Raw genomic sequence first — 23,484 nt, 5'->3', positions numbered from 1 at the left:
AATGGCCTTTGTTCATTTTATATTTTGCACATGGTCGTCCTGCCCCACCTGCAGGGTTGTGGAGACACTGAATTTGAAGGGGTTAGTTTCATGTTCTGGTAAAGGGAAGTAACCACTTCATTAGGTACACCTCGCTGGTACTAGCCTGGGCCCCTCAGAACTGCCTGAATTCTTCATGGCACAGATTCAAAGTGCTGGAAACATTCCTCATTGATTTCGGTTTGCACTGACATGCTGGCATCACAGAGGTGCTGCAGATCCAGGATGCAAATCTCCCATTCCACCACATCCCAAGGGTACTCTTTTGGATTGAGATCTGGTGACTGAGTACAGAGAGCTCATATTCTCGATATACTACAGAACGTGACAATCTCTCCACACCGTTACATATTCCATATGTACGGGGTACGAGAGAGAGTCTCTCACTAAGAGAACCAAGGTTACACCGTAACCGTACGTTCAGGAAGCCAGTTTGGGATGATTTGAGCTTTGTGCGTTATTCTACTGGAACCAGCCATTACACTTTTCTGTTGCACTGTTGTGTCTGCATCATTCTGTTCCGTCTGGTGTTGCACTCTGTTTTTTTGCAGTTTTTGCACACCTGCACTTTATTACGTAGTCCTATGTTGATTGTCTGTTATATGTCATATGCACCATGGTCTTGGAGGACCGTTGTCCTGTTTCACTGTGTACTGCACATGGTTGGAATGACAATAAAGCCACTTGCCTTGACCAGACGATGGGTACACTGTGGTCAATAAGGGATGAACACGGTCAGTAACAATACTCAGACTGTGGTGTTTAAGTCATTCTCAGTTGGTACTAAGGCGCTCAGTGTGCCAAGAAAAACCCACCACCAAAGGTGACCCAGTACTGTGCCGATAAAAAGTGCAGCTTTTTGCATGGATAAATCTTCAAAACTAGTAACTGATTGTAACATGGATCAGTAAAACCACAGTGGAGGGACTCGTTTTTCGTCTCATCAAACACATTTTGCTGTAATGTCGACCCTGTGTTAACTTACACATGACAAAAAAAACAAAAAAAAAAAAACTGAAAATAAACTGGTCGGGTTTCAGATGAGAGTGGCCTTAGTTCAACCGTAAAATCATCATCAGAGGCATTCCAACACATTTCAGACACAAAACTCGGCTCAGCAACTTAATAAGTCCTTTATTTGCAATGTTCCATTACCTTTCCAGTTTCCGATGCAAAAGAAGCAATAATTTTTTTTTTAAATAACGAAAGCGGGAAAAAAAACAAAACAAAAAAAGGAAAGAAAATATTTACAAAATTCAAATAAAACTAATAATCAATGGATTATCTAAAGCACCTCTCTGCATCCGGACAACTGCGGTTTCTGCTGGATAAGGAGACACTGCAATTACATCAGCAATTTGTTTCTGAAAAATAAAACTGAAAAAGTTTATTATCATCATCATCATTATTATTATTATTATTATATATTTACAGAACGCTCCTGAAATCCTGAAACTAGTTTCCACTTAAAGTAGAAAAGGCTTTCGGATCATTTCTGTCTTTTTTTTTTTTTTTTTTTTTTTAACTTTATATATTTTATCAAGTCAATTTTCTGTAGATTTCAAGTTTTAACGGTGATTGGGTCGTTAAGTGTCCTCTACAACAGCTCAGGTTTAAGTACAGAAGAGGTAAAAGATGAAGAGTCAGTCAGTGTGGTACACTACTGGGGGATGGGAGAGAATGGCTTTAAAGAGGAAGCATTAAGACCACCCCTAGTAGTCAAGGTCAAAGGTCAACATCAGCCCTCTGTGTTTCTGTCCTCTGCTAGTTTATCATGATAGGAAACGAGAGAAAATAGACAACCTTTGCTTTAAAAACTCCATCTGTCAAATTAAGTTTAGTTCATGTACACTGTAACGTTTTGTCCACTGAATCGTTAATAGGAACACACTTCAGTCATGCTGCACACTCCGGAAAAGGACAAGGACATAAGAGCCGTGTCGGGACTGAACAAATGTTATGGCATGTTGATAACCCCCCCCCCCCCCCCTCCACCAACCCACCCATCCACCCGCTACACCTCACGCCCCGCTGTTTCCTCTTGTAGATCAGAAAGGATGTTTGTCATTAGAATCATCTAGAGGGGTGAAAGAGCAGCCCGTTGGTTTGCTTTACTTTGACATAGAAAGTTTCGTAGTGATGTGGGATACTTCACACCTCGCTAATGAGTAATCCTGCTGAATCCTGCATTTTCAAGTTTGCTTTGATGAGGACACTTGCTGTGACAAGCAGGTGGGGAAATAATGAGGAAGCAGGAGAGGGAAGGTAGAAAAGAAATGATTGTTTTTCTCAGTCCATCCCTCCAAAAAAAGAAAAAAAGGAACACAATAAAGATTTATCCTCATTGAGGATTGATTCGAGTCTGCCTCTCTGGCAATACTGTCCATGACTCTCCGTGGTCGCCTGCAGAGCTCTGGCGGCAGCTTTTAGTTCAGTATTTTACTCCTTGTCAGATTCCTCCTCGGCCTCGCGGAGCCAGGTGAAGAAACCGGTGACCGACTTCAAGGCCACGCCTTTGCCCGTCTGCTCTGCGGGGTCTTTGCTGGATTCCCATTCATAGAAGGCCTCCTCTTTAATGACGTCCTCATCATACAAGGCGTCGAAGAACATCCGCAGCAGGTCTGCAGAGACACAATTAGAGCTGTTAATCAAGCTTCTATATTTTAAAATTACTCTATTTGCACTGAGTCAGGGACACTTGAAAAGCTACAAAAAGGTAATCAGTAGGTCAAATTCTAATTGACACATGATTCTTTTAGTGATTAGGCTTTTCTGTTTCAAGCCTGCAATCCAGCTTTTAATGTCATTAAAAAAAATAAATAAAAAATAAATAAATAAAAAAAATAGACCGCCTCCATTACTTTACTGCCTTCAGGGAAAAATGACTCAGGCCCTCCAGCAGCAACATTAAAAACCTTCAGTCTCCTCTTTAAATGTTGATACCCTGAATACAGAGCTGCTGTATGCATGATGATTTTGTCCGTTTTCACCCTGAGCAAAAACAACCTGGAAATACAGGCAGATCTTTTCTGATAAGGAGCTGCTTTTCAGACAACTTAAAATTATTTCAAGTGGTCAAAAAGGACTGGATTAATTAGAAAGTAGATACAATAATGCAAATTTACAAAGATACTTTGTAACAGTCGATTTTGTAGTTTTCACTTAAAAACTGATTGCAAGTTTTTTTCCCTTACTTTGGGGAAACATGTACATGCCAACAAGACTGCTTAGAGTGACGTGAAGGCTTTTTAAAATTGAGGGCAACATAAAGAACCGCAGCATTGAATTTCCAGCAAACAGCTGATTTGGTTACATGTTCCTGCTCGATTACTCGAATGACAGCTACTGTCAGCTAAATTTGAAACAAGTTCACAGGAAAGATTTCTGTTTGATTTGTGCTCTTCTAACAAGCTTACTGGACTTCAGTGACATTAAAAAAAAAAAAAAAAATCTTCTCTGAAATAATTCAAAGACTGAGACTTGGAGGGAGCGAGACTCATCCGGAGCACATTTATCACTAATAGTTTACAAAGGCCAATAAATTTGCCATCTTGTGGCATTATCTGAACCGATTTATGGTACATTCCTGCCGCGTCTCGATGCACAATCAAGAATCCAGGTTAAAAATAAATAAATAAAAATCTCAGAAATAATCTCATTATCAGTGGGAGGTACATCTCATCACTCATCCATGTGACTTCTTTAAGTTCCCCCAACCTTATAATCAGCCCAGCTGCACGACTGAAACCAGTACTGCTGCATTACAGTGAGCTTCGAGATCAGTTTCGTCTCTGCTGATTCTCATGAAATTTTGGATCATTTGCTTATGTTGCCAAAAAGACGCAACAGCTGAGGAAACCACATTAAAATGACATTTTGAATCATTGGCGACTTTGACGCCTGGATTTAACAGATGCTTCAGTATCCGAATATTTATAAGTGAACCAATCAGATGTTCGGCAGTATTATAGTTCACTGTAAGTGGGGAAACTCACTTGCAGGCTGCTCCATGTGCACCATCAGAGCCTGGAGGGCGTACAGGGCCTGCAGCTCTTTCTGCTCGTCGTACAGGTATCTCTGCAGCAGAGAGGCTCTCTGGCCGATCTGCTGTGCATCCACCTTGTACGGGTTGTCACCTGAAACGAAGTGAACAAGTTTTTGTTTAAACCAGAAAGTGTGATTTTTAAAAATAAGTGCTATTAAAATTTACTATAAAATAAATCAGATTTAATTTATCAAAAAAACCCCATTTTCCATACTTAAGAATTTGAGCTTGGGTCGTTGTGAAAAGGAAAAAGACTAAATCACACACACACACACACACACACACACACACACACACAGAAAATAATGTGGGAGAAAAAGAGGCAGCTCGTGGTGTATTAGTCATACTTACATATGATAGCAGACTGGCACACTGATGTCATCAATGCTCGTACAAACTGGTTCGAAGCAGTCTGCTGCTCATCCAAGTTAGCCTGAAAATAGAAAACAAAACGCAGTTGGAGAGAGGGAACATGAACAACACTGGAAAATAACAGCACGCACAAAGTGTTCAGGTCTGAAAACACTCTGTACTGCCTCACACACACCTCAATCCAGTCTCTGATGCGTTGATTGTTGGCCTTGTCCTGGAGGAGTCTGTCCAGCTGTTTGCTGATCTCCTCTCCGCTGAGGACCTTCTTCTTACTGGCCTCTTTCGGCTCCATCTCCTCTCCCATGGTGAACTCCACTTTCTGAAATACAAAATACAACGTGTAAAAAGATAAATAAATAAAAATAAAAAAGCCTGAAGACATGGAGTAACTTGTTTCTAATTGTAAATCCCCACAAGCAAAAATCTCTTTTGCTTTCATCTCTGCCCACCAGGTAGACTCCAGCTGTGTTTGTCTGTCTTTGGTGCTGTGCAGGACGTGCTGCTTTCTCGTTACCATTTAAAGCTTTGTTATTACAAAATAGACCAATTATAGCTGCTTTAAATGTATCCTAACATTTTCAGACCACTAAACAAAACTCCAAAAGTGCAGACAAGTGTTTTATCGTCTAAAACCCAAATGTGTTGCATGTACCTGATCGGTGACAAACTTGTTGACGTCTTCATCTTTGGGCAAGAAGTCGTTCCAATTCAGCCCAGCCTCTGTCCACAAAGCCCCGACCTTCTTGGGGGTCTTAAGGGGGGGAAAAAAAGGGCCAGAGAATCAAATATCTGTGGCTTTTATTTCTTTTCTTTTTTTCTTTTTCTTTTTTTTTTAAACCAAAAAACATGTGCAACACAAGGTAATAAAACGATTGTGTTCGGTTACCTTTTCTTTACAAAGCAACTTGAGGATCTGTACCAGCAGCACGCCGGCCTTCCCCAGAGGCACAAGAGGCTTTGAGATCTCCCTGAAGACACAGATGCACTGAATTAAGCTCCCATTTTCCTTACAGCTGGATTATAATTCAGTTTATCTCATTTGAAAGCTGGAAATAAGTGACCTAGTTTTAAATTTAGCTTAAAATATTTATTTCCGAGAAACACCGTCAACAAAAGAATCTCTGGAAAACGATTCCAACACTATTTATCAGTTTAAAGATGTCCATTTCTATCAGACTATATTCTCAAGTCAAAGTACTCGAGTTTGCTTTCACTTATTTGAAATGTGACTGCTGACATTAAGCTCTCACCTGAACAGCTGTCCCATAGGGAGTCCTCCCTCGTGGAGCATAGGAGTAATAAGCTCAGCCAGGTAGAGCCAGATGTGAGGTATATCTATGGCCATGTCTTCTGCTACCTCCAGAATCTCTAGTAGCCTGCAAAAGAATTGGCTTTAGTTTTATTTGCTCGAGAACACCCCATCGAGGGTAGATTTTAGTTGAAACCAGGCGACATTCTTCCTGTTACATGCTTACCCTTTGTAGTACTGCTGCGTGGGCAAAGTCCCTGCCTTTAAAAGCTGGTGCAGCAACAGGCCCATGTGTTCCCGAGCGATGGTGCTTCGTTCAAGCGTCGACTCCAAGCCGTTCCGCACAAACACGTACAGCAGCGATGTGCTATTGAGCTCCACCACACACTGCAATGCCTCCTACAGCACCAGAGCGACACAAAGCAACGCTGTTAACACGGTTCATTTCTAAACATGGAAGTATAACTGCGATAGTTAGAGGGGAGTCTGCACGAGACTGTTTCTGCACCTTGACATCATTGATGTGGAGGTATTCTTCAATGATGGCATGCGACTTCTTCTCCACTTCCTCTTCAGTCAAAGCAGGCTTGGGGAGAGATGGAGGAGGAGTGGGAGCGCTCTCACGCTTAACTGAAGAAAAAGGTGAAAATACAACTTGAAGCTCATTCTTCTTTATGTCCTTTTCTTTAAACCACATCTTTCTCTATTCAACTCATTTTAATTCTTTATTTCATACCTGGGACGAAGTCACTACCCTTGTCCCGACTTCCTCTGTCTCTGCTTCCTCGGTCTCTGCTTTCCCTGTCTCTGCTTCCCCGATCCCTGCTTCCTCTGTCCCGACTCTCTGTCATGCTGGCGACGCGGCGCACAGATTCAGTTGAAGCCCTGCCGTCTCCTCCCCTCCCGCCGCGCTCTTGCGACTCTCTGCTGAAGCTTCTCTTGGTGATTTGGTTCGCTTCCCGTCCTTCGCTGCGATCGAATCTGTCAAATCGATCCCTGTTGCGGTCGCTCCTGTCCCTGTTGCTCCCGCGTTCGCGGCTTGAACTCGACCTAATGGTAAAAGGAGACACAAAGAGGTCATTTTAACAGGCTCAATCCGATACATTTGTAATCATGTTGAACGGTACCACTAAACTTTTTGTATTTTTTGAGACCGCAGTAGGCTCTTGTATACAAAGGGGAGGCCAGATGGAGGAAGATTAGTATTCAAGTGGTTGCCATCTGCAACCTCACAACTAGATGCCAGTAAAATGTGTTTTGAAAATGTGACATCAACATAAAGTAAAAAATAAGAGTGCCTATGACAAGTGATAAACTAAAATTTGTGAACCGAGTACTGAACTAAAGCAGAAGCAGACTAATTCATGAGAAAATATTTGTATCTTCTGAGTACCTTTGAGGAACTCTGCGATCAGAGTCTGTTGAAGACATCAATGACCCAGACTGTAGGGCAGAGAAGCGGTTGAGAGTGCTGGTACCCGGACGCCCAGAGTCTAAAAAGATGGAAATGAATAGATTAAGAGCCGAACCACAAACAGCCACTAAGCAATGCTGTGTTTTAGAAGAAAGATGAAGGTCTTACCCTGGTCTCCACTCGCTGGTTTAGCTCCAGTTCCTCCGCTGCTGCCTTTTCCCCAGCTGCCCCACATGCCTTTGCCACCCGGAGCCAACAGCTGGTTGTTGAAATCCATAGCACCAGGCTACAGGAAAACAAAAAAGTTACATTAATTCTCAAGAGGCCTGAGAAAGAACTCAAGCTTTCACATGAATTTTCGGACGTTACCTTTGTGATCTTGCTTAGGCGGGTGGTGTCGATGGGTCTGTTCTTGGAGATGGGGACTGTGTTCCACCCCTCATCCTGAGGCTGGCTGGTCCGGCCACCTCCTGGTGTGTGAGGGCCTCGGCTGCCCATGTTTCCTGTGAACCTGTCTCTGCTTTCCTTCTTGGACATGAGCTGCTGCTGGACTTTCATCTGTTCCCTGTGCTCCTCCATCTCTGCTTCCTTGTGAATCTGATCAATTGTCTTAGGACCCTGGTCTCCTCTACGAGGCACCCAGTTATTCTGTGGATCAGAGACAGAAGACAATTAACATTCGTGAGCCACTCTGGGGTGTTTCCTGTCTGTGTTTTGGATTACATTTGTAATAGTATAACTGTTCTAATAGGAGAGCCTGAGACAGGAGGCACATCCACCCTCAATAACACAGTTTTAGGGGATGTGCGTCAAAGATTTTCATTTTTAAGCCCTTTGTGACATAAAAGGGGAAAAAAAATGAAATCCTTGTTCTATTCTGCAGCTTCAGTATGATCAACATAAACCGCTTTCCAGTGTCCCTTCTGTTCACAGCGAATCTCTAGAGCGGCACAAGAATTGTCGTCACCAACTACAGGCCAAGACGTTGGAGATGAGATAGTGAAAGGTATTAAATCCAGTTCTTTTGTATTCTTTACGGCCAAAAAAGGACACGGCTCACTGTGGGGATTCCACAGCTGAATTATCTGGTGCCCGAGTCCGACCCCAGTATCAACAACAACGAGCTTTCATCAAATATCCCCAAACTTTACTTTTATTTCTAATTACCCAAATTATCATGGACATGTCACCTGAAATCTACTTAACAGATTTTATAATTAAGTTTAATTTCCACTACTGAGCCAATTTAACGGTAACGGTCATCAACTCAGCGGACAAATAATTTAGAATTCATCCAATGCAACGTGAACACCGTAAACTTTCAAAATAAAAGTGAGGGGGCTGCTTGCTGGCAAATCTATGCCTGATTATGCTGATGATGACGTTCTCACGGACAGAAAAAAAATAAAAGTTTTTTCAAACTAGCCCTTGAAGCCTACCAGCAGTAACCCCTGAAGCCCTTTTCTGAACCGAGTACTCACCGTCTTATTTTAGCACTGCTTATGGAACAAAACAACTGGATGCGCATCAGAAGTTTGTGAGTGTGGTCTCTGCTATGCAGCTAGCCTTGTAAAAAAAACCCTTAAGACTGTACTGTATATACACACTGAGATACATACACTACTAACTCAAGTCATAATAAATGCTGGCTATCACTTCTTTATTGCTCTAAAATGTTGAGTATGATTTAACAATTACCTTTCTGAGGTCCAAAACATCTTGCAGCATGAAGCGGATTCTTGATGAAGTCTTTCTCTCTTTAATGATCTTGTCCATCTGATTAAAATACTGATCCATGCGAGGCTGTCGGGGACACAGAAAAGAGAGAATTTTATGAGGTACAGGTACCAAATGACAAACTGTGTGTACCTAACGATACATCGAGAACTGCCTCCTCAGTTCCTCAACCCATCACTAATGATCAGTGGCCCAGACACGTGGCACAAAAACAAGGTCATCACAGGAGACATCTTAACGTGTACATATATCAGTGTTAGTCCATGCTTTACTTACCTTTGCCTTCTCAAAGTCCAGGTCTTTACCAATAGTGGACAGCAGTCTGCAGAGACACTCGAGAGACTCCTCATCATGATTCTTAAGTAGTTTCACGACACAGTCGTGCATGATTGGCTCTGTCAGCATCTTAAGCTTGAACAGTTCACCAATGAACTTTATGTTGCCCAGTGAGCGGCGTCGAGCTTTATCTCTGGCCTCCTCCAGCTCCACCCTGAAGCGCTCACGCTCCTCACCCTGCGGGCAGATACAAGTTTGTGCTTAGTGTACGAGTCATATGATAAGTTTACTCTAAATCTGAATGGTGGTTTGACAGTTCTTACGTCTTTGGCAGCGTCCAACTCCTTTTGCTTTCTCTCAAAGATCTCATCATCATCCTGGTCCTTCTCAAACTCTTTCTGGCAGCGGTTGAGCAGCAGTTTGCGGAAGTTCACAAAAACTCCTGGCTTGTCTGAAGTGGGGACTTTCAGCTGGTGGAAGACAACATTCAACGTCACCAGAGGGTTTTAACCCTTTTTTTTTTTCCCATTCAACGACATTTAACAAATATGTAGCTGAGAGTATGCTCCTTCAGTTCCTCAATACCATCACAAAAAGTTCAGTGGCCCAGACACGTGGCACTAAACAGAAGTCATCACTAGAGCATATGATCAAAGCACAACATCCAACCTTCGCTAGACTCACCCCCATAAGGCAGCGGCACATGTTGGCGTAGGCCACAGAGAAGTTGGGCTCTGAGATGGCCTTCTCAAAGATCAGGTCAATGGCTCCCTTCAGCCTCTCCTCCGTGTCTATCGTCAGCTCTGTCACTTGTTTCATCAGCTCCTGAAACTTCTGTGGCGTCAGCTTGTTGAGGATGCTCCGCAGACGCTTGAACAGCTCTCGAGTCTTGGCCTGTTCTGGGTCTTCCTCTTCAGGCTCATCAACACGGCCACGAGTGGCCTTTTTCACAGAGGGCTTCCAGGCCTTCTCAGCCTTGCTGAGCTGCACGTCGTCATTTAGCGACATGCTGGTGATAATTTTTTTGGTTTGAGAGCGACGGGGCCCGGATGGCTAAATGGAGAGAAACGTATAAATATTTAGAAAAGCTAGTAGAAAGAAACTTCTGAACAAAACAAAAAGTTTGCGCCAGAGATCGCTGCCTTTGCAAACAGCTTGTCTGCCAAACGTAACATCACAACTGCTGGCATTCATTGCACTTTTGTGTCATGTCAGCTCATAATGCACCTCTTTATCTCAAAAAACATCAGAGACAAGTACACCAGCACGTTAGTGACAAAACAGTGTAGGACAGGCACAGAGGGAGATTATTTTACTTCAGGGCATCACGTCTCAAGTGCAAAAGTATAAAAATGGTGTGCTGACGACACAATTGGCAAACCTATTAACTATAATGCAAGTTAATGCTTAAAAGTGTCTTTTAAAAAACTGTAAAATTGGCTAACCGGGCCACGAGGTCCTCCCACTGATCTGCTCCCAAGGTTCCCTAAATATGAGGGAGTAAAATCAGGACCAGTGTTCATCAGGCGAGATGGGTCAGCAGGTCGTAGTGGAGTCTTGTTCACCTGTAGTTAAAGAGGCAAAAATAAATAAAGTAAAAATCACCCATGTATTCGCACAAAGTTTAAAATACTGGCAGTCGGCAGCACTACCCCTCAGCCTCCTAGTAGATCAACATATGGTATCAATTTAAAAATCCCAGATGACTTTGTTCTCGAGTTTTTGCATTCACAAGATTTTCAGGAAACTTCACCTCTGACCTTGAACTTTAGGACAAGGTCACTGAAATTCAAACTTGGAGATTTTTAGCAGATGCATCTACTGATGTGAATTTCAAAATCCTACATCGCCTCATGATCGCATTTACACCCGCCCGCTCACCCGCTCTGTGTGGTGACAACAATACCCTGTCAGCCTTTAACAAAGCTGCGACGGCCCGGCACAACGCGTCAGGTTACAAAAATTGGGAGTTGCACGACTGGCTGAAGTGCCTCAAAGATTGTGGTGCACTTTATGATGTGAGGTCAAAAGTTAGAGCTGAGGGGTAAAAAAACCCAAAAAACTGCCATATTCTTCAATTCAAATGTTGAAGTCATTAAGAGAGCAAAATGGGACACTTCTATCGTTTCTACGTTCTTTTACACAAAGCTCAACATCACCTACCTTATCCAGCACCACATCACTGATGACAGGCAGGCCCTCAGGCTTGTGCATACTGGCGCTGATGAACTGGCAGCCCAGGAGGAACTCCCTGTCGTACCGCTTCTTGTCCTCCGGGTTTATCGGCTTCCATTGTTCTGCATAACGTACAGGAATTATGCAAAGGCACATGATTAAAGGCACATCTAAAATTTATCCAGATCTCCTGGGCACAGCTTTACTGTAGCTGTACTCTGAAAGATGGTTGTGATAATCCACACTGTCAGTTTTCACACTGTGCTTAAATCAAACAAGGGCTCATCCTTTCGGCATATAAAGGCAGGCACAAGGAAAAAACATACTTAAAATTTAATGCTGAAATAAATTATATTTGCCCTAAAACCAAAGTATATACAGAGTTTTATCAGTTTAGCTTTAGGGAAAAGATTAAAACACTTAAAAAAATTTTAGCCTTTCAAGCTTTCAAAGCATACCTTGTTTGTACTGGTATTTCTGCTCAGTTGGCTCAGGTGTAGCTTTAGACTTGTCAGGTTCTGCATTCTGCTTGTCCTCTTTCTGCTCCCAGGTCTCATCTGCCACTTCGACAGGAGGTTCAGCTGGCGCTGGAGCTGGAGCTGGAGGGTTGGCCTGAGTGGGCATGGGTTCAGAGGCAGGCTTAGCACCCTGCTCCTGCAAAAAGAAAGAGAAGATCAGGTTTTCTAAGAATCTATTGTTTATTGAGAGTAAAAGGATGGACACCCAGTTTAAGAGCTCTTTGGACTGTCGTCTGATTATACACAAACCTCTGTGAAGGCATCCAGGAGATTACCAATGGCCTCCTTCTTGTTAAACTCTTTCATGTTCTTTTTCTTCTTTGGCACAGACGTAGCAGCTTCAAAAGGAAGGACAAAGTGATGACATTAAAATTCAGATAAAACAAGATCAGGCATGTGACAGCCTGAGAAGGGGGGGGGGTTAACTGTACCTTGCATAGTAGATTCTTCTGGGCAGCTAACAGAGGCAGGAGGGGTATCCTCACTTTTCTTCTTGCACTCTTCCTCCTCCTTCTTCTCTTCAGCCTCCTCTTTCACCTCCTGGGCTGCTGTTGCTGTTTTAGCCATAGGTGTGGATTCCTGAGATTGAGAAGCGTCTGGCTGTTTGTGGGGCGTAGTGTCTGAAATTGCATTATCCTTGGGCAGTTCTTCGGTCTCCTGAGGAAGGCCGTTGGGGAGAACAGGCTCTGCTGCCTCAACTTGTGTGGATTCAGGTTCGGGTGTAGAGCGCGGAACGGTGTTCTGGGTCTGTGGGGCAGCAGGCTCCCGTGCAGGTGGGGGAGGCTGGGAGACTTCAGTTGCCGTTTTTGTAGCCATTTCTTCTTTATTCTTTCTTTCTTCTTCAAGGTTGGAAGAATCTGTTGCTGCAACCTCAGCTGCAGGCTCCAACTTCGTGGTGGCCACCTGCTCTTCTTTTTCCAGCTTCTTCACTTCCTCCGTTTTGGATTCTTCCTTTTCTGGAGCCTTCTCAGCTTGAGCTGGAGCAGCCGGTGGTTCCTCTATTTTCACAGGGGCTTCTGGTGCTTCTGAAGACTGTGAGGTTGCAACAGGAGCATCTACTGTATCAGAAACGGTAGTGCTGACTTTATTTACTGCCTCAGCAGGAGTAGTGGTCAACGTTGCTCCTGGAGGAAGGGAAGGAGGAGACTGCTGGTCCTTTATCAGTGTGGATGGCACCTCAGTAGTAGCTACGGGGGCTACAGATTGTGCAGCTAACTCAGTAGACGGCACTATTTGGCTATCCACTTCCTGTTTGCTCTCCAACACAGGCTCGGCGTTTCCCGCAGCAAGAGAAGGAGGGGTTTCAGCACTAGTAGGACGCTCTGTGTTGTCATCTGGACAGCGAGAGACGTGACAATAAATGACGAGAAAAAATTTACAGCCATTTATTTTTCACCAAGTCAAACTTAAGAAAATATACTCACCTCTGCTCGTCTGTGCAATCACAGGCTGGGCAATTTCCCCATTGACCTGTGCAGGACTTGCATCTGGTGCCTGCAATCACAAAGCAATAGCGGCCTTTAATAAGTAAAATAGAAAACCCACCACACAGGCTTTTAACAATGAGCATCAACACACATTTGCTGCAGTTTGTTACAAGTCTGGTGGATATTGTCTGAGGTGGTATTGATTCAGACCCGTTTTTTTGAAGGCTGCAGTGTCGCTCAACTCTATTAAAAAGCGACTCGTTTGTGTTGCCCGTTTCCCCTCCAACTAGCGACTTTCAACTTTGACAATAGCTCAACGCATCAGTGCATATTTGTTTGCATTTGCTTTGACTCAGCATAGTTTGCTTAGTGAAACTGACCTCAGCTGTGCTGACTATTAGAAATTACCATGAAGATAAAAAAAAGCCATCAACACAGTCCCAGATGTATTTTTTAAAAAAATCCACAACGGTGCCTTTATGTACAGACAAATTCATATTCCCTCTTTTTTAAAGTAAAAAAAATATTAAATAATAAAAAAGTGAGAGCAATGATCACCTAATAACATCTTCTTTTGTTGCCTTTTTATAACTTCCCTTTGTTTTGTCTATATAAACGTTGGCTTCACATTGAGAAAAATTACTTTGTTCTAAAGGAAATCAATTTACAGTGAAGACAAAATGAACATGAGAAAAACATAATGAAGTTCTGTGCTTTACTGTTCTTTTAATTTACTTTAAACACAGAGTACCATATGTCAGTACAAGATAGCCAACTATATTTTAGATTTCTGACAAACGACAAATGTATAACACCATCATTACTCTATTTAAATCAGTCACTTCAAAGTAAAGTCTTACCTGTGGTGTCGGTGTGGTGGAGGACATTACACCCGACAGGATCTCGTGCGTGATATCGCGCCCGCCCTGGTTGGGGTCTCGTATTGTTATCTATTAGAGAAAAGGCAAATGACATTAAAATACAAACAATGTGCAACCATCCTGCCACTACTGATCTACAGCTGCCGACCCCCATCATGACAAATACTATTGTTGTTTTCAGGTTAAAAGGGAAAGTTCCACATTGAACACACAATACAGTGTCTCTCCATTCAACATTTTTGACCTCATTCAAGAGATGTGCTGTGCTTTTGTTGGGACATACTACCGGTCTGCGTTCTCTCTTCATTAGGCCTTGTGACTGTGCAGGGGCTTGCTGAGGAGGCGGGACTTGTAGCTGTTGCTGGGCGGACAGCATGACCGCTGAAGGCTGGACAGATGGGGGGTACTGAGGCGGAGTTGGATAGTATGCTCCAGCTGTAAAGTTGAAATGAAACAAAGAAAAAAAAATTACAAAATAAATCATAATAACTCAGAATAAACACGAGTTTCTAAGAATTCAGACTAAAAGAAAATCTGTATGTATTTGTTTCATTTGATTGAGATAATTTTTTTCTACATTGCTGATAACTGTTGGGGGGAAAAATGTAAAGGTGCAATAGCAAACATTTGTACATGTACACAAAATGTGGTTTCAGATATAAACGTGTACTTAAAGGCTAATTTGTGGGTTTATTTTTTATGTTTTTGGTCCACAACAACAAAGTCTATGAATTAATGATGGCTGAGTTTGACTACTACACAACACTTTACTACTTCTGTCTACAATATGTGATGAATTACAAAGATTGAAACAGCCTACTTTACATTCAGTTGTGTAAGGAGGCATAACTGCCATTTGCTCTTTACATTCACATCTGTCCAGACTTTTTAAAGCAATTTAATGGGCCGGCACCAGAAGCTGGAGCCACCAATTCAGCATCCAGCCAAATTTAAACATTTACAAGTAGTATTGCTGTACAGAAAATTACTTCAAACTGAAGCTGGGTTTTGACCCTATACAAAATTCCATTTATTTAGCTTCTTAAACAAGAAACACATGGAGAAAAAAAAAAAAAAAAAAGCCATAATACCGAAGCTGTCATCACCACAGAGGCATCACTAGGCTACACGCTAAAAGTTTCAGTTAAAGTTTTTCTCTGTATTTGCTACAACTACATTTAAATAACATCCATCGTCGTGTGTACGTGACCTACACGTACAAAATAAGAAACAGGAAGACACGGTTAGAGACAGGAAGTGCCACAGAAGCCTGCTGACCACCACAAAAGCACACACTACTCACCGGGGTAGCGCTGGGAGGCGAGAGGCGCACCGTGGAGAGAGAGACGGCCGTTCTCTCGCCCGCCCCTCTCCCCCGCCACCCCGCCTCTCCCTCGCGGCAAGAGAGGGCTCTGAACCAACGCAGCAAAGGAGAGGAAGGGAGTGAGGGACGGGAGAGGGAGGAAAGAAGGAGAGGGCAGGAAGAGACAGATGCAGAATGTGTTAATGAGAGGATCCAGAGGAAGCAGGGTGTTAAGAAGGTCCCATGAAATGAACAATGCCTCTACTGTACACTTACCTTGTGCTCTTGGCATATATTTATTTTCAAATAGTTCAAATTTTGAAGTGCACTACCATCACACAAGGGTCTTTATAAGCAAATACAATGGGGGTTTTAACTTAGCCAACAAACCCCCACTTATCTATACGTATATATAAAATATCTGTGCATTAGTACAAATGTACTAAAGCAAATCAGTTTTTGTAGCAGTTGCGTTTCCTTCCTAAAAAGTGCAGTTCATTCATATTTAAATAGGGTTTCTGGCAACGTTAGCTCCCACACAACTCTTCTGCTGCTGTATGTAGACATGCAAAAAGGAGAAAACTGCGGTCTCAAAGCCATTTCATGGAACCTACAAGGCAGCGTAAGGTGCAGAAAACGAACACAGGCCAAAGCAGAATTAAGCCTGACTACATGCACATAAAGCAGTGTTTGGACTCAAAGGCATATTAAAAAAAGAAGAAAAAGAAACACACACAGAGACAGACATACTACAACAACAAAGACAATTAACCCCCATCACAGAAAAAATGAAAACAAGAAAACAACCCACAATCAGCCAAGCAAAACCACCCCACATTCAGGAATACTTTACAGATGAGGAATTCTGCATGTGGATGTGGTTTTAAATACGAGTTAGAACTTCTCCATTAAGTTCTGTGTTTAAACTGAACGCGTTTGTGGTTCGGCTTAGTCTTGGGGTTAAAAACCCTTACCATAAGGAGGGTATTCAGCAGGGCTAGTTCCAGTATAGAAGTTTGCTGTGCCGCTGGTCACAGGATACTGCTGGGTAGGAGGCATGTATGGACCTCGGTACTACAGAAACAAGACAAACAACAATTAAGTTTTGAGAACCTCACTGCAAAAACCTCTATTAAAAGGACTTTCAAATATTAATGTAGCTCATCGTAACAGGTTTTCAAACTGCATGTCTCTCTCGTCCTCACATAGGATCACAAGGTTCAGACGAATCTCCACACCAGCGCTGGTATAGGAGAAGTCAAAACCGAAAGCAAAGAAACTGCCAAGTTTTTGGTTTGGTTTTTTTTTTTTGACAAAGTCTCGTGTTACTACATGTCGTCTGTATAATTAGTGAATCTCTGAGCTTTTGTAAGGTTATCATTAAAATGGCAGTAAAAACCAACACAATTATATACGGTGTTCTCAACTCAGCTGTGATGGCAGCAGCAGCGGGAGATTACACCAAAATAAATAAATACGTTTTTAAATTGTGAGGTGCACAACCAGCAGAATCGGCTGTGATGTCACCTTTGTTTTTGGGTGTGGTTCGCTAAAGACTGGAAGGTGGGCATAATGAAACTCTTTAGAAGACACTTTGGATGAGCCATCAGGACTCCTAAAGCACTGAGTGTTTGTTCTTCACTATTAGCGCTTTTTCCACTAGTGAGTACTTGGCTCGACTCGGCTTGGTTTCAGTCTTTTTCCATTACACCTGAGTACCACCTAATGTGCATAGGGTCGTTATAGCAACGTGGTCGAAGGGCCTAGGACGTTATTTGTACCCGACACAAACAACACAACAATGGAGGACATCGAGGTGAAGGTATATCCTTGTTGCTGGGTTACAAAAGTCGCCATTTTGATTTTTGTGAAGGAGATGCTCTCATGACTTAGAGTGAAACTATTAACCAGTTAAACAGTGGCGTGCAGTCTATTGACATCACATTTTCAGATCAACAGAGCATTTGGAACCCCAGCCGAGTAGGTACTAAAAAAGTACCTGGTAGCGCCCCCTAATGGAGAACCCTAAAAACAGAGTCGAGCTGAGTACGTACTAGTGAAAGAGGGCTTTGTGTGTTTATACACCACTCTGCATTTAATCGTTAGTTATTCTTAATCTCTCGTTCTCCTGCACAGAGTGTCTTTTGTCCCGTTTTCCTCCCACCACCCCCAACTGGTCACGGCACATGGCCGTGTGACAGAGGTTTTTTCCTGTTAAAAGGGAGTTTTTCCTTTCTGCTGTCACCAAGAGGGTCATTTAATTGTTTGACTTTTCTCTCCATTATTGCAGGATCACTTTACAATATAGAGCGCCTTGAGGTGACTGCTGCTGTGATTTGGTGCTATATAAATAAAACTGAATTCAAGTTTAAAATGAAATCTGACACTAAAAAGATACCAAACTGACATGAAGAATACTGCGACCTTCCAACATTAAACATACAAACAATAATGAAAAGCAATAAGCTCAACCTGTTACTATTAAATTCAATTCATTCAGAAGGTAATGTGACTTTTTAACACTTATATTTGGGTGATTGCAGCTGTTATAATAAGTATGTATTCATCACTCGGGCTGGCTGCAGAGTAAAACTCGTGTGTGCACCAACCTGTCCAGAGGGAATGAAGTAGCCTTGAGGAGAGCCAGCAAAAGGCTGGGAAATCATCATCATTTGTGAGCCGGGTGGGTAGACATGAGCCGGTGCAACAGTTCGAGGGCCACTATTTCCCGGTACCCTTGGAGCACTGGTGGCCATGGCGGGTCGGTTCTGATAGTAGCTCTTTAAAAAACAAAAACAAAAAGATGAAGACTGCATCATATCAGCAGCAAACTTGTAGTTCTGAGTGTGCATTTCATAACAATGGTATTCCTGATTCTTGCTTTTACATTTTTCTGTGTGTTTGCTTCGAGTTGCGCACACGCCCTTACCCTTCACCTGGAATCTACACACTCACAGCAACTGCACATGTGCACGCTAAATTCAATTCTGGGTAACTTGGGAGTTTAAATTATCCTGAAAGTCATGACTTCCTGCCACAATGAGGTTAGCACAAGTTAACAGGGGAGGGACGAAGAGAAAAGCCGTTACCTGTAATGCTCTGTATCCACCCTTCAGCCGCGCAACACATGAGCAAAGAGCAAGAAAGGGAGTAAGATTAAGGTGAAAATGAGGACCGGACACAATGAGGGGGACGTTTGAATTTACGAAACGAAGGAAGAAGGGAGGAGTATGAGAGGTAGCAGTGTGCCTCGCAGTCATGATGGGTAAGCTCAAACAACTACAGATGCACATGCAATCGATTCTGGACAAATCATTATAGAAACACGATCCCCTTCTAGTCCTGCAGGGCCCTACTTCTGGTAGGTTAAAGAATCACATTAAGGGCTGCAGGCACATGCAGTTTAATTCATTTTAATATCTGGTGGCAACAAGGCCCTTTATCATCGTGGGATTAGGACAAATGTGGTGATCAATGCAAAACAGTGGCGAGACGTGGGCTGTTTTCAAATGACAGCCTGCTGCACAATTTAGACCGTATCAAAAATGCTTACATTTCTCAAAATTTTCACAATAATACAATTCATATCTACAAACCAGGTATTTATATAAAGCATGGTCTTATGCACGATATGCCGAGTGGACATATGTTGGTAATAAATTAAGATGAAAGGGGAAAACAAGGACTGAGGAAAAAGGAAAGAACTTTGGGGGCACTGGAAAAGAAAACTGTGTTGAGTTGAATTTTCAGCTACTTAATTTATATCATAGACTTACTTGCAAAACGTAGCTTGCATTAAAGTTACATAATGTTTATTACACAATCTAAGGGCTTTAATAATAATTTAATGTTGCAAAAGAGCTCATTTGGATTTGAATGTGTTTTTTTAAAGTACGCTAATCTAAATGGCTGTTTAAAAGGACGGATCTAAACACTCATCTTATCTCCTTCCCCAATTTGTATCTGAAAGCATGCATTACACTAAGGAGACAGAGGGTATGTGAGGAAAAGTAAGGGGTGTTAGTACCTGTTGATGTAAAGTACGGGGCCCAGTAGCAAACTAGGACAGCAGAAGAGAGGAAAGAAGTCAAGATTGACATTCAAGGACAAAGACGGCAAATAGCGGTTATAACACACATGTTGAGGCAAAGCCTTAAAGCAGAAGAAGCCATGTCAGAAACTGTTGTGAAAGAGCAAGAGAGAAAGGGGTTCTCAAACATATCAACAACAGAAAGCATGCTGTGAACAATACCTGTCTTGGCTGTGGTGCAGAGTTCATTTGTGGAGGTGGAGGGGTTGCAAAAACAAGAGAAGGTGGCTGTCCAGGGCCGTAGGCAGCCTTAATAGGAGAGAATAGAAGAGGAGGGAGGGGGGGGGAGAAACGGTTACTAAACTCTAAACTACCAAAATAAATAAATAAATGAACTAAGTTAGTGGGTCTCACCTGTGTCAATCCAGGGGAAAGGGCAGGATTGGGGACAGAAGTGGGTCCCGCTATAGGCTGTGGTGGTTTGTTCATTTCACGTTCTTTTATGGTACTGCATTAGGGTGGCGATGTGGTGCCAGCCTTACTGGGGGAAAAAACGAGGAGGAAATAATGTCAAAATGAGAAGAACATGAAATTACTTTGAGCTGAAATGTGATTTTTAAATATTTGCAAGCAGGCACTGGTATTCCAGGTGTTTGTTAAAAATGCTAATTACAGTCATTGAGGTTGGATACTAAAGATTACTGTAAGGAGACATGTTTAACCTTTAGTGTAGCAACATCTAACCAAGCAGCCAGGGTGTGGCCTGCAGTTTCGCCTATGATAACACCACCACCTCCCCAATCTCGTTCCCTTGCATTTTTACAGAGCTCATACACGGAGGCAATTAGTGTCTTTCCCTCCTCCATCCTTGATTAAATCAGCGGGTAACACAATTATGCGTTTTATCTTCTATTCAAAGCTTAGGTTGAGTAGATAAGGGTTCAAATTACTTTAAAATAAATGGCTGCCTTAGCAATCAATGCTAATTTGTCAGTTATTAAAGCTCACACGCACGCTGTTTTTGAGTGAATCTAAGAAAATGGATACCTCAGGTCAAAGTTCATTTACTGTGTGAACAGAAGCTTAAGCGCCCCCCCCCCTCGTTTTGCAAATAAACCATACAAAAGTCAATATTGACTGCCGTTTTCCCATGAGTAAATGACGGCTGCGGGGGCTTGAAACTGGAAGAAAAAAAAAAAAAAAAAAAAAAAAAAGCTAGAATCGCTTTTAAAAAATGAAAACTGTCGTAATAGCAGAGGACGTGTCATACACCATCCACCTGCTGACACAGTGACTATCGTCAGATGCTAGCTGGTGCCATGCTTCTTTTTGACAGGGCTTCAATGCTTCCATATGGCGCGCCAGCAGCGATGGCTAACGGGCTTATGATTCACGATTAAATGTAAACGGTCTTGTATTAGCTGACATTTACAGTAAAACACATTTTTTATGGCCTGCTAACGAATCAGAGATGCCCCGGCGAGGTTGGCTGGATCGTTAGCCCACAGCCGGCTAATGTTACGTGTCCCACCATCACAGACATTTTACTTAGTTACGCTACGTGGCTGAGTCCGCATTTAACCTTAATGTACACAGAGCCCGGTCGAACAGTTTTACTGTGCTGATTATATGAATACACATTTATACCCAAAGGCCGGGAACAGTGAAGTAGTTAGCTTTGTCAATAATGCTGCAACACGCGACAGCGATTAGGTTAAGTTACAGTCATGCTATTGTTGGTTAACACTGGCTAGCGGTTAGCCCGACGGTGTCCTACGGGGTGTTACAGGCCTGGCGACACCAAAATGAAACAGTGTACCTGATGTTCAGTGTTAACGTGGCCTAATATTTTGGCACTGAGGGCACCGGCTTTAGATTCAAGACAAACTGTAAGGAAATTGACCCAGATCGCAGTAAACATTTCTTTCTTTTTATTATTCTTTTTAAACCGAGAACCGAAAAAGCGTTAGGGTTAGCCGTAGCTGCCCCACGAAGCCCACCAAGATAACCAAACCAAAACAGCCAACGCTGTTAATTTAGGTAACTTTAGGTTAGCGTCAGCTCTAAATAAAAATACTGAACTGACGGGAAACACTCGGATAAGTTAGTTTTACCGGGACCCAGGGGAGGATTAGCTTGCTAGCTCTGCTGATGTGTGTGGACGGCCAGGGCCTGCTCAGCCCGTGTGCCTTTCACAAAAATGCAGCCCCGCTCGGGGAACTAGCATACCGCAGGGTTTCTTCTTACCAGGAATTATAACAGTTACTGTGTTGCAGGGTAGGAACTCGGGGAATCAGCCTCGGCTCAGTCTTCTGTTAATGAAAGCGGTGGTGCTGCAGTTTCCTTGTCCTTTAACTCCAACAGAAAAATGATGCCCTTCTTGGCTAATGACTTAGCAAGCTAGTTAGCTAACCGGCAGATGGGGGAGAGTGCTAAACTGTCACTTCGGTTTAAACCCCCAGGCGTGCAAAAGTGACAGTGCTCAAAATCAAATAATATAGTCCTTCGGGAATACTATTGACAACTCCGATGGCCCCAAGAAAAGCCTCTGGACCGCAGGTCCATGATCAAGGCGTCGATGGTGATGGATTGCCGGTTAGGTATATACACAAGTATCGTGTGAGGCGGCTCAGAGAGAGGCCATAGTGCGATGTTTCTCCTGTGCGAAGCCGGTACGCCTCCGAGTCGCATGGGTAACTTCCGGGGAAATTAAAATTTGATGCAGTTTCCTTGGTCATGTGATGCAGGAGCTTGACTCCTTTGATCAACCGAGGCCTCCGTATTCAAAGCGAGTCATTATCTGGAACAACACTAAGCTGATATCTTTAACTCTTTTACGGTGTTTTAAAAAAGCGCATTTGAGTACTTACATTTCCATCACAGCTGGGACATGATGTTGCTGAGTAGACTGTGATTAGCCTCTTGTCGCAGAAAACAATGAAGTTAGCTTAACTTTATTTTACTGCATCGCGTTTGATTGGGAATATGATCATTTCTATTTATTTAATGTTAATCTGTTTAATATCATGAAATAAGCACTAATGTATCTGATATTAATTTTAGTTGTTTAACAAAGCAGTAGTATGGGAATATAGTACAGTACTGAGCGAAAGTCTCAAGCCATTCCTCATATACATACATACATACGTGTGTGTGTGTGTGTGTGTGCAAGCATTCATGGAAATAAAGTATATACCATTCCCATTGTCTTTAGAGTCACTGTCCTGGTTGAAAATGAAGCCGATGCCAATGGAATGCTTTCCAGGTGGTATTGCATGGTAGATCAATGGATCAGTCCCTTCACCACTGGCTGAAATGCAGCCCAAAGCATGACACAGCCTCCACTGTGTTATACTGATGACAGTGTACACTCACTGTTGTACCTCTCTTCTGACCTCTGTGCACACTCAAAATGACTTGACGAAAATGTCATATTTGGATTCATTACTGACCTGTTGGCAAGGTTATTATACTTAACTGAAACGAAACTAAAAACTGATATTGTATGGGGGAAAGTTTTTAGTTTTAGTTTTACTTAACACAGCTAAAACTAAAAACTAGACCTTGAAAAAAAAAAACTTGTCAACTTGGAAAACTAACTAAAATAAAATAGTTAGTTTTAGTATTTGTTAATGTGGTAAAATGTGGTAGAATTTGTTGTTATTGTTGTGTTTTTATTGTAATAAATTTTCTTGTGCAGTTTTGCATACCTCAGCCTTTTCTTATTGCTTCCATTTCTTGAGCATGGTTTCTTGACAGACGGCCCTCCAGTGAGACCATTTCTAATGAGGTTTCAGTGAACAGCAGAGGGATCAACTGAGGGCCAGATGTGTCTGTCGGGTCCTGTGTCAGGTCTTTTCTGGACTATTTTCAGATTTCTTCACAAGATGACTTTCAAAAACTTTTCATTTGTTGTTGATATTTTTTTCAGACCTGCTACTCATTCTTCTGTCCTCCACTTGTCCAGTGTCCACATATTTTCTTTAAGGATACACAGCACACCGCACTAAGATATGCC

General features: G+C 42.5%; 1 protein-coding gene and 2 non-coding genes across 7 annotated transcripts; all 3 read right to left on the bottom strand.

Moving 5' to 3' along the window:
* Window positions 1-1,153: 1,153 nt before the first annotated feature.
* eif4g1a (eukaryotic translation initiation factor 4 gamma, 1a) lies at window positions 1,154-22,178 on the bottom strand. Of its 5 annotated transcripts, none has more exons than XM_019347593.2 (32): window positions 21,714-22,178; window positions 19,881-20,007; window positions 19,689-19,775; window positions 19,464-19,496; window positions 18,526-18,546; window positions 18,046-18,216; window positions 16,411-16,510; window positions 14,417-14,568; window positions 14,113-14,202; window positions 13,250-13,319; window positions 12,257-13,159; window positions 12,075-12,163; window positions 11,766-11,961; window positions 11,296-11,429; window positions 10,578-10,697; window positions 9,817-10,185; window positions 9,456-9,602; window positions 9,133-9,369; window positions 8,818-8,922; window positions 7,489-7,767; window positions 7,288-7,405; window positions 7,099-7,198; window positions 6,442-6,755; window positions 6,214-6,335; window positions 5,932-6,104; window positions 5,707-5,832; window positions 5,343-5,424; window positions 5,109-5,207; window positions 4,632-4,775; window positions 4,436-4,517; window positions 4,035-4,175; window positions 1,154-2,660 (listed from the first exon to the last, which is right to left on the bottom strand). In XM_019347593.2, exons 2-32 carry the CDS (start codon window positions 19,953-19,955, stop codon window positions 2,479-2,481), a joined length of 5,061 nt encoding a protein of 1,686 aa, XP_019203138.1. In that variant the 5' UTR covers window positions 19,956-20,007; window positions 21,714-22,178; the 3' UTR covers window positions 1,154-2,478. The 5 variants fall into 5 exon arrangements, with proteins under 5 accessions (XP_019203138.1, XP_019203139.1, XP_005476360.2 ...); XM_019347594.2 differs by having other exon boundaries at window positions 14,420-14,568; XM_005476303.4 differs by lacking the exon at window positions 18,526-18,546 and having other exon boundaries at window positions 21,714-22,177.
* LOC112843025 (small nucleolar RNA SNORD66) lies at window positions 9,011-9,085 on the bottom strand. The gene has a single exon (XR_003215113.1). It is a non-coding gene; the product is annotated as a small nucleolar RNA SNORD66 (small nucleolar RNA).
* Window positions 9,698-9,775, bottom strand: LOC112843026 (small nucleolar RNA SNORD66). The gene has a single exon (XR_003215114.1). It is a non-coding gene; the product is annotated as a small nucleolar RNA SNORD66 (small nucleolar RNA).
* Window positions 22,179-23,484: the final 1,306 nt, after the last annotated feature.

Source organism: Oreochromis niloticus, linkage group LG18 (genome assembly GCF_001858045.2).
Source record: "Oreochromis niloticus isolate F11D_XX linkage group LG18, O_niloticus_UMD_NMBU, whole genome shotgun sequence".
Classification (NCBI taxonomy): domain Eukaryota; kingdom Metazoa; phylum Chordata; class Actinopteri; order Cichliformes; family Cichlidae; genus Oreochromis; species Oreochromis niloticus.
Note: the sequence above shows the minus strand (reverse complement) of the source record. Positions and strands in the feature narration are given on the sequence as shown.

Bases quoted from the DNA above. Each gene is read 5' to 3' on its own strand.
- eif4g1a (XM_019347593.2), bottom strand. From the start codon at position 19,955: ATGAACAAACCACCACAGCCTATAGCGGGACCCACTTCTGTCCCCAAT. The intron at 7,199-7,287 runs GTAAGACCTTCA...CCATCTTTTTAG, and splicing joins ACCAGCGAGTGGAGACCAGG to ACTCTGGGCGTCCGGGTACC. The intron at 6,336-6,441 runs GTATGAAATAAA...CTTTTTCTTCAG, and splicing joins GGGTAGTGACTTCGTCCCAG to TTAAGCGTGAGAGCGCTCCC.